Below are 10,333 nucleotides of genomic sequence, written 5' to 3' on the forward strand. Positions count from 1 at the left end.
CATCTCTTTTGTAAATCATAAGCACAGAGCATACAGAATAAGTCTTATGCACCCAGTCTTCCTCTATGATCCCTGGGTCAATGCTGAAGACCTTTGTTCTACACAGAGAATGCTCAGGCGTTACTGTAGTTTTGTGTAACCTATGGATACATTGCCACCTAGTGGTTAAAACAATGTTAGCAGTGCAGCAAATCGTGATGATCAAAAATAGATTATTAAAATTAAAAGAGTCCTGCAAATTCTTTAAAAACAAATACAAGCGTGTTTTAATCCACACGCTAGCAAACTTATTTTATTTTAATATGCTCGTCTAAGTCCCTTTCGTTACAGTCCCTGGTTGAAACCAGATAGGAACCATCATCTGTTGCTTGTTTCCTCAGGTGGAGGCGGACGAGTCGTTGAAGGAGCAAATCAAAATGGCGAGTCAAGAGGAGTCTGTGAGGGAGTTCGTCGCTGTTACTGATGTGGATGAGGAGAGGGCCCGTTTTTTCCTGGAGTCCGCCGGCTGGAATCTGCAGGTACGTATTTCCTGGATTTTTCCATTGAGTTGCGGTGGACTGTACGATTAGAAATCAAAAGTAAACAGCGGTGACATGACATGTGTGAGGCGAATAGCTTGCCGGCTAGCTAACGTTAGCCTGTGTTGCCGGTAATTTGTGCAAGTCACCCTTTGACAATGGCCTGACCGCCTTCTGTCACCAACAACTAGGCTGTTGCACAGTTAGATAGCGAGCACAGCCTCAGTCACAAGGAGGTTCATTCCTGTTGTCTCATTACAAAACAGGTTTCAATTAAGTTTTGGCTAACGCCAGTCTACCGTGAGTCCATTGAGCCATGCTAGCTAGCGTTAGCGTATAAAGATGGAAAGCTAGATTAATATTAACTATCTAGCAATCAACAAAGGTTAGCTTGTAATGCTGCTGTATCAGTTGTCTCGTAGAAGTATTTACGTTAAGGTTAGCAGCACAAGTTAATAAAATTAAGATTAACTTTTATCCCCTCTTTATTTATTTGTGGGGTGTAGCACGTAGAGAAAATTAAACTGAATGACTGTTGAGATTATGCTAGTTTTGTCATTCGACTAGCGCCTGCACAATTACAATAGAGACAAATCAAACTGATCTATTAGCTGGACTACTGTAGTCTAAATATTAATAGTTCCTGACCAGAAGTATGTAGTGATCAAAGTGATCTAGCTTTTAGATAAACTACTGCTCGAAAGGTCACCAGCAGCACATGACACTTGTTAGATAATTAGTTGCTGTTGGTACACTGTCCGTCAGGGCTTTGTTGTGACATTGACAGATTCATCTTGTCTCCTCCCAGCTTGCACTCGCCAGTTTCTATGAGGATGGAGCTGATGACGACATAGTGACGCTTCCTCAACCTGAGGGAGGCTCCTCGGTGTCCCGGTCTGCAGGGCCAAGGTAATGTTTACCGCCTGTCACTGCTTTTATTTATTGCCACTCTTCATAGGCTGCTTCTTTGTCGAGTCCAAAAGTACACTCAGTCCTGGGACATAATTCTGTTCAGCGGTGTTCACATCAGTAAACTTTAAAGACTTGGTTCATCAACCATATATGTTTTTCTATCGTCAGCTCTCAGCCCAGAGTGACCTCTTTCAGAGATCTGATGCATGAGGCAGAGGAGGAGAGTGATGAGGAGGAAGGCCAAAGGTAAGTTTAACTCCCAGTATTGTCTGTGTATCTATCTTATGGAAATACGGCAATCTTTGAGTTGTACTCAAGAGCCCCCTAGCCCTAGCAATTATTGAATTGATCACCATACAGGAGGTATCTGTCTGTTTTTTACTCCTTCTTGAGAAACTCATAGATCAGGGTGAGATTGGTTATAGAAAATCCATCATGGGCCTGGTACGGATTGAGTGTCATGCTCAAGGACACATCAGAGGGATAGAGGGATTAAACTCAAAGACAAGTTAGTAAATAAAGTCACTGCCCAGTTGATGGCGTGTTGTAACAGTAGCCTTTGGAGGTCTTTCTCGTCCTCTTAAATTGGTTGTGACAGTTGTTCAAGGCTGTAGACATGGCTGTCTGTCTGAGCTCGTACATCCTCACAGTGTTTGGATGGTAAAGTCACACCTAGCGGGGTGATTCCAGAATGCACCAAACTATTTTTGGTCTCACCTCATTCACTGAGAGCTTGTCGTTCGTGCTTTTCTGCAGCATCAACAGATTCTGCTGCTGGGGCAGTGCAGTGGACTGGTTGTTCAGGGACTTTGTGGGGTTGCTGATGTACATTTAGTCCATTTTTTATTACGATCAGTAAGAAAGCGGAACTAAAGAACAGGAATTGTGTTATCTAGATTCAATTATAATGTTGTACATAATTTACATTTCCCCCAGTACAGCAGTATTGGGGCATTATTTCTCTGTGTTTTTAGATCTCCTCTTGCCAGTGAGCATAGTAACTGAATGCAGCTCTGATATCATCAAGTTTATGTTTATTTTTTTGGTAGATTATTTAGCTTAGGCAATTTTCAACTGTGTTAATTGTTTTTCCTGATGTCTCTAACCGTGCTGCATGGACACTACGTGGAACAATGTAGTGACAATGACATTGTGGGGCTACCTGGCACGAATGCCACAATGTGTAATTACTCTGAAGTGCGTACATACATACTGCAGTTCAGAAATCTTAATAGCCATACTTAAGAAATGCTACTGAAGTGTGACTCAGTGATTTTAGTGTTTATCAGCTTCATGTACTATTTGGCTTTGAGTCAAAGCATCGGTGCTCTACAGACTAATAACTACTGACTGTTGCTAAAGCCGGATTTATGGTTGATGCAAAAAGTTAACGAGACTCATGCCGTAGATAGCTGGAGCATAGGGTTTGATTTATAGTTCTGTGTCTGATTTCTTCCGTTGATATCACTTTTGCAACACTAGATGGATGTATCGTACGTTGTCAGGCTGTATTGTGCTTTAATTACAATCCTCACAGTAACTGTTGACATTCAGTTTCATTCACTTAATGATACAGAGCGATGGTAGGAAGGTCTGCCTTGTTTCATTGTAGCATATGAGAATATTTCTTGCAGTCGCTGTGTTTACGTTGTCTCATTCGGTGTGATGAACGGCAGAATACACAGGCGAGCTAGCTTCTTTTCCCTTGCCTCAGCTGTTGTTTGTCATTGTTCGCCCCTATTCATGGTTTTTGATGCATGTAATGTCAGCACTATATGGCCAAAGCTTGTTTAGTGTTTTGCAAGATTTTCAAAACATGAGAGACGCAAGTGGATGACATATTTCTGCTTCCACCCGTTTATTTACATTGTAGTGATTCAGTAGATATTCATCGCACCATCTGACATAACCTCAAAATTGATATCATACCCTTCAAGGTTTTATTAGACCCGCCTTGCACAGTGTGACATTCAGTGACCGTTTTGTTGTTATTTTGTGTTTAGCTTGTTGCTGTCACACAGTCTATAGGCTCCTTAGTGGCTTGTTCTGTTTGTGACTGTTGTTTTACTTACATTGTGGAAGAATTCTTTACCATCTTTATTGACACCCTGCCAGGTTTTTTGCGGGGGGATCAGAACGCAGTGGGCAGCAGATCGTTGGGCCTCCCAAGAAGAAGAGCTCCAATGAAGTGGTGGAGGATTTGTTCAAGGGGGCCAGGGAACATGGAGCTGTGCCTCTGGACCGGGGTGGGAGAGGGCCAGGAGAGCCTACCAAAGCCAGGGTAAAATGAAACTCACAAGAACAATGTTGTTCTCATTTTTCAGTCTCTGTCAATATTGTCACTGGTGTATGTATACCTTAATTTGCTGTTGCTTGAAAGGGTGTGTCAGAAATTTCATTAGCATCTTTTTGAGTTTGTAATTCTTCTTCGTGGTGATTCTGTCTCTCATTTTGCTTTTATCGTCTCCTCTCACCACTTAGGCCTTCCTTGGTGGAGGCTACAGGCTAGGTGCAGCTCCTGAGGAGGAGTCAGCCTATGTGGCTGGGGAGAGGCATTCCTCCAACAGCCAGCAGGATGTGAGTACAGACTCTGATGGGGCCGCTTTTTTGCAGTTTTTGCTTTGTTTCTGGCATCATTGGCACTAGTCGAGCCCTCTAGGTGGCTCCTCAGCCAGTAGAGCAAGTAATCAGTCGACCTAATTTGCTGCTAAATAATAAAAAGAGCTGTTTTTCTGTATACATAAGTAATAGCATTGTTTTCATGAAACCTTGTGTTAGTTCAGGTTGTCATAGGTGTGTCAGTTATTCTATTTTGTCTAATCATATGTGACTACAAACTAGGCAGTCCATATCAACAGATTTGGCCCTCATTCCTTCTGCTAGTTCAACACTGCACCTCGCTGCCACTGTTGTGCAGTCAGTGGTGTAGTGTTGAAACTCCCCCTGTCTCCCCAGCCTCGTCCTACATTGGCATTTTGCTGTGATTTCAGGATCTCTATGCATTTATGTTCATTCAAATGTTGTGTGTCTAACAATCTGCTGGGACGTTCTTGAGCTCAGGGACTGTCTGTAAATCTTGCTCAGGAGAGTCATAGAGAGAGACATAGAGTCTGATTTCCCAGAAGACCTGCTAATCATTATTCCAGTACTGAAGGCTTCTTGCTCCCATGAGTTTAATTACATACCTGACCGTAGGTAGTGCCGGGAAGTGTTATGTTGCCTGGTATATGGTTGGTGTAGACCTGTAAATAGAGTATATCGATATATCAAGTTTTATTAGTTAGTTTAGATAGCCCTGTGCACCTGTCAGACCACCAGAGGGCAGGACATGCTTTTTATGCCTTCTTACAAAATTTTAAGTTGTACCTACATAAAGCTGTTAACTTACAAAATCACGGAGGGTACAGGCAGTAGTTCAGCATGTACAGGAAGTGTCGAGGGCAGAGAGTATGTATAAGAAGTGCTATCAGCAGCAGCCGAGTCGAGAATACCGGTTTATCGTACTGAACAGAGGGGAAAGCGTGTCAGTCAGCCGCCACCCGCTCTGCTTAAAGCACGCTGAACTGCTCACACTAAAGCTTGTAATGCTTCGATTTTGATTGCTATCAGTTTAGTAATATACCGTATAAAAGCCAAGAGCGAGGCTGTGGATATTTCCTTGAAGCACTACGTACCAGTTCACACCCAGTACATAACAGACTCAAAAAAGTCATTACATTTTCACCTGGACTAATTGTAGGGGAGTAACATCCATATTGAAGAATGACCTCTGTCTAAGTACATGAATAATGTGTGTGTGTGTTAGGTACATGTGGTGCTGAAGCTGTGGAAGACGGGGTTCAGTCTGGATAATGGAGAACTCAGAAACTACAACGATCCTGGCAATGCCAACTTCCTTGAGGCAATCAGAAGGGGGTGAGAATATATATATAGGTTCACCATGTCCTTAATGTTTATATGTAAATATAAACATGCAGGTGTTGAGGGCTAATTTCAGTGATTCACTTTTTTCGCTCCTGTTCACCTGTTGATTGGCACCCTGCAGGGAGATTCCCCTGGAGTTGAGGCAGCGGTCTCGAGGGGGTCAGGTCAACCTTGACATGGAGGACCACAGGGACGAGGACTTCAGCAAACCGAGGATGGCCTTCAAGGCCTTTGGAGGAGAAGGACAGAAGTTGGGCAGGTGAGACTGATGAGACGTCGTGCTGTTTTTATTAACATGGTTTCTGTGTTGTTAAGTACAGATCAAAAAGCAGCAGCTGAATTTAATGCGAGGTCAAAATGAAGTAAAGATAAACCACTCTTACTTGTTCTACATGGGAATGAATCATCTTTAGTCGGGGCTCTTTCCAGATAAATGACTGGTTTCTGATTAGTCATGTGACACTGAAGCACATTGAAATCTCAAGGATAGAGTCGTCTCTACGATTTAAGTAAAATCAGGGGATTTTAACAACACCTAAAATAAACCCAATAAAAAAGCAGTACATTTAAAATGACACGTGTACTGTACATTCTCCCCAATCAGTTTAAGTATGAGGTTTTATTTTAATAAAATATGTATGCATATGTATGGAATTCATACAAATGTGGTATCTGTGATTGTATTTGTAAATCTCCAACTATCCAGCAGTGCAGGCCCAGTACCCATAGTCATCAAACTTTGAAGAATTACACTGAAGCAGCTCTAAAGAGCCAACTTTAGTTCTTTGCTAAAAGTAAAGAATAAAACAAATATATCAAGCTGCTTCGTCCTACTTACAGCAGAGTGGAAGATTAACCTTTAAGAGCTGTTCATTATTAATCACATGCAGGCTCAAAGCAGGAATACAGGGTATATGCAGGTCTTAAAGTCTTACAAAGCATTGAATTCAGTTCCTTAAAAAAGCCTTGAAGGTATTAAAAAGTCTTACATTTCATTTACAGAGGTCTTGAATATTTTTTTCTTACCTGCTGTTGACTCTAACATTATTCACATTTTTTTTCCTCAATCCTTTTTTTGTGTCACCGCTGCTGGTCTCAGAATAGGTGTCAATTTTAGCATAACATTAAATTCTTTTAATTAGATTAATCATATTTAATTGGTTAGTCCATCCATTTTCTGCTGCTTCACTGTGTCAGTGGTGTATTCTGCAAAAACATATTGTCACTGTCCAGTAAAAACCACATATTGGTGGTTGATGGTTTTTGTTTTGTTCAGATAAATTGAAGTATTAAGTGTTAATGCAAACGTTTTTTGGGGGTCTGAAATTAATCTTAATCTTCAGCATCTCCAGTAGCCATTAAATTGACAACAATCAACAATATATATATTTTATACATGAAGAGTGATTAAACAATGAAGCAACAGGAAATGGAAACAAAAAGAAAATCAAACTGGAGCAGGAAAACGGTTCTGCTGCTGGCAGAGGAGCACATCAGATAAATAAAGTTCAGACAATGAATGTGGAAAGATGTTGCAAACAGAATCAGTGCTAGCTTTACTCTTGTTCTTTGCACCCCAGATAAATGAAAAAAGTGGAATGATCGACAAAGTATCAAGTCAGAGTAAATTGTCATCTTTTTCTACCCTCCTCCTCCTCCCCTCTCCAGTGCCACCCCAGAGTTGGTCACAGCTCCAGCCACCTCCCAGCAGGACCAGGCTGCCAACGAGGCCCAAGCCACCGCCTCTGTGAGCCTCGACCCCTCCCAGCCCGTCACTAACATTCAGATCCGACTGGCTGACGGCGGCAGGCTGGTCCAAAAGTTCAACCACACCCACAGGTGAGTGATTAGCTCTTTGCCACTTGAAGTTGTCATGGACACAAACCTAGATTAGAGTTGTCATTGTAGGGACCAAATGTTCAACAATATCATTAATATTATTTTTATTTATTTATTGAAAATGCAGCCAGACTAAATGATGAAAACACACTGTAAATTGTTCTTATACCATTTCTGAATTCTCTATTCAGCAGTTTGTGTAGTTGCTGAACAGGAAAATCACAAAGCTGAAACCATTTAATGAGTGAGTGTACACCGCTGTTACATGGTGTTCCTCTGAATCACCTGTGTAGGGCGGGCCTTATAAAGTGTTCTCACTATAGATCCAGTTTAGCTGCAGTTCAGCTGAACCTGTACTCGTTTTGACATAGTCAGGTCCAACTTAGCATCCAACTGCGTTTTAAACCCCAGTTCAGGTTTAGATGAAGCCATTTTAAACCACAGCTAAGCTAGTCAAATGCTAATTTACAAAGCAACAGCCCCATAGGGGGATCGGCTATTTTGAAGCACAAAATAAGTGATCATAGAGAGAGTCGACGGAAACGGAGCCTTACCTAACTAAGTTAGAACTGTGGGATTTAATAAAGGATATCATTCGCTAATAAAAGTTCATAAATCCGTTTAGAAATCATGGAAAAAAGAAAACTCAACCTGAGAATCATCACGTTTTTCTTCAAGTATTTCTTCAGTATCAAAGTAATCCAGTGATATTATTTTATACTTACATATATTATATAACGTTATGTATACTCTGTTTACACCCCAAAGCATTAGGCGAAGTTCCAAAACTTAGAGCGTGATTATCCCCATATAGAAGAAAGAAACAATGATAGGAGTGACAAAATTCAATCAATAATTCGTCAATTTTTTCATATTAACAAACACTTTGCAGACCCCTGGACTAATCACCTGCTACATAACCTTTAACGTCTTAGCATATTGGGATCTTTAACCCATTACATTTGATAAGAAACATTGTAAGACAGTCAATCCACATTACTGTTGTTTGGATCAGATATTGGTGACCACATTTCATCCTGTGTTGTTGGGTCCCTCAGGGTGTCCGACCTGCGCCAGTTTGTGGTGGCGGCTCGGCCCGCCATGGCTGCCAGAGAGTTTGTTCTCATGACCACCTTCCCCAACAAGGAGCTGTCCGACGAGAGCCAGACGCTGCAGCAGGCCAACCTCCTCAACGCCGTCATCGTCCTGCTGCTAAAGTGAGGGGGAGAGAAATAGCGACCCCCCCCCCTCCCCCCTGGTGGTGTGGCTGAGTAACTGCAGCCCTGTGAAACCTGCTGCCCCTTCTGAGGGAGGAGAAAACACAGACTTATGTATGGACTTCTAATTTCTGATTTTTGTTTTTCTAAAGTGAAACATAACATTCTGCTCCCCAGTCCCCCACTCTCCCCCTCCCCCCCTCTGTTTTTTTGTAATGGGCGGTAATGAGGGGGAAACTATAAATCTTCCAGAATGGAGTTCATCTAAGAGCTGTTGGAAAGCCTGCAGATGCTGTTGAGTTGTGGTCTTGATGGGGATGTGTTAACCTGACAGCAGTAGATGGTTTAACCCAAAAACACAGCAACAGTCCAGCTTTCTGAAGAGCAGTTTGTTTGCAGAGATGTTCACTAAACCTGGCTCTTTTTTTCCATTAACTTGCTCCCCACTTTTCCTCTTCTGGTAACCTTACTTCGGCCCTTCAGCTACGTTTACTGTCAGGTGCTGGGGCCTCACCAGATTCATGCAGCGGCAGACTCCTAGTTTGTTTCTGTTTCAACAGCACAGACCAGAACCACATAAGGAATACTGGTTTTATTAAGGTAAAAGTACATGTTGATAGTGTGGTTTTGTTCAAGTTTCCATTTTTTCTCCACATATTCTTTTTTGGAGAGAGAAGTGTAATGATGTAACAAAACACTGAGGGTATTTTTCCTCCAGACCAACCTATACCCAGTAGCCTTACGCTCCTTTATTCACCTCCAGAAACACACCTGTCCCTTTGTTCTAATGAAGATGGAATTATTTTTTTAAACTGCCCCCCCCCCCCCCCCCCCCCCCCCTTCTTTCTTTTTTTTTTTCCTTTGCAGATTGTAGGATTGTCCCAGTTAGACAGAGGCATTTTGATATTGTGTAACATCAGAAAGATGTTACACTTTGCTTTATTATCAAACCAATGGTTGAGCAAAAGAACAGATAGATTGTAAACACTGGTTTGTAATTCCTATGACACACTGACATCTTCTATGCATCCTGGGGCAACACAGAAATATGTTTGGACCTCTGGTAAAATAAATCCATTTTATGGTTGATGTATAAAGAACTAATCGTCTCGTGTTTTTATTATATTAGGGAAAAGGGATATTTAGCACTGTCATAAAGTGAGAAACATGAATTCTAGTGACAGTGTCAGTGTTTTTGTGGTATTGTGGTTCTGTCCAAATGTCTTAGTGTCAGTGTTTCAGTTAGTAGACCCTTTTCATTATTCCATGATTTTACATGAACTATACCAATCAGGTCACTTTATTTGAGCAGCCACAGCTCAGAAATGTTGATTTTCTTACGCTCATTCTTTGGTCTTGTATACCTCTTTAAACCATTTTTTTTTGTATCAGGGATGGTATGTATAAACCTTAACACAAATATTAACGTTTGTTAAAGAATGATCTTTTAACCATTTTAAGGAAGAACCATGTGTAGAGGTCCTATAAAACGTTATTCGTGTGCATTTTAAAATGCTTCTTTAATAACCTGGGAGACCAAATGTATGTTTGTGCATCGCACCTATTCTTAATTGAATGAATAAGAGTACAATTATTAGGTCATTTTCACAATTTTGTACCCGGAGATTGAGACTTAGTTGTGGAGTCGCGGCAGCACCATCTTGGGTTCTAATCAGAGACCATTGTGGCGTGGTAATCACCATTACTGAATTACTCTCTATGTGGAATTTGCATTGTGCTACTCTCTCTCTCCCTCATCTGACTTTGCATGTTCTCAGCTCCAGATGCCAGTGAGGGGTAACAGTATGAAAGTTAAACTAATGTGACATGGTGTGTCAGTTTCATATCTGCATCTGTCACTATCCAATAAAGGCACAAAAATAATCTTGAAAGAAAAAAAGAATAGGGCTGATAGATGAACTC

General features: G+C 41.4%; 1 protein-coding gene across 1 annotated transcript; it reads left to right on the top strand.

Moving 5' to 3' along the window:
• The first annotated feature begins 398 nt into the window (after window positions 1-398).
• nsfl1c (NSFL1 (p97) cofactor (p47)) lies at window positions 399-9,504 on the top strand. Its single transcript, XM_070910546.1, has 9 exons — window positions 399-518; window positions 1,327-1,427; window positions 1,599-1,676; window positions 3,546-3,711; window positions 3,912-4,007; window positions 5,236-5,345; window positions 5,476-5,613; window positions 7,023-7,193; window positions 8,252-9,504. Exons 1-9 carry the CDS (start codon window positions 417-419, stop codon window positions 8,412-8,414), a joined length of 1,125 nt encoding a protein of 374 aa, XP_070766647.1. The 5' UTR covers window positions 399-416; the 3' UTR covers window positions 8,415-9,504.
• The last annotated feature ends 829 nt before the right edge of the window (window positions 9,505-10,333 follow it).

This window comes from Enoplosus armatus, chromosome 8, assembly GCF_043641665.1.
Source record: "Enoplosus armatus isolate fEnoArm2 chromosome 8, fEnoArm2.hap1, whole genome shotgun sequence".
Taxonomy (NCBI): domain Eukaryota; kingdom Metazoa; phylum Chordata; class Actinopteri; order Centrarchiformes; family Enoplosidae; genus Enoplosus; species Enoplosus armatus.

What these genes read in the sequence shown, in the direction of transcription:
- nsfl1c (XM_070910546.1), top strand. Translation starts at nt 417, where the DNA reads ATGGCGAGTCAAGAGGAGTCTGTGAGGGAGTTCGTCGCTGTTACTGAT. An exon ending in GAGAGCCTACCAAAGCCAGG is followed by an intron (nt 3,712 to 3,911) that starts GTAAAATGAAAC and finishes CTCACCACTTAG; the next exon opens with GCCTTCCTTGGTGGAGGCTA. An exon ending in GAAGGACAGAAGTTGGGCAG is followed by an intron (nt 5,614 to 7,022) that starts GTGAGACTGATG and finishes TCCCCTCTCCAG; the next exon opens with TGCCACCCCAGAGTTGGTCA.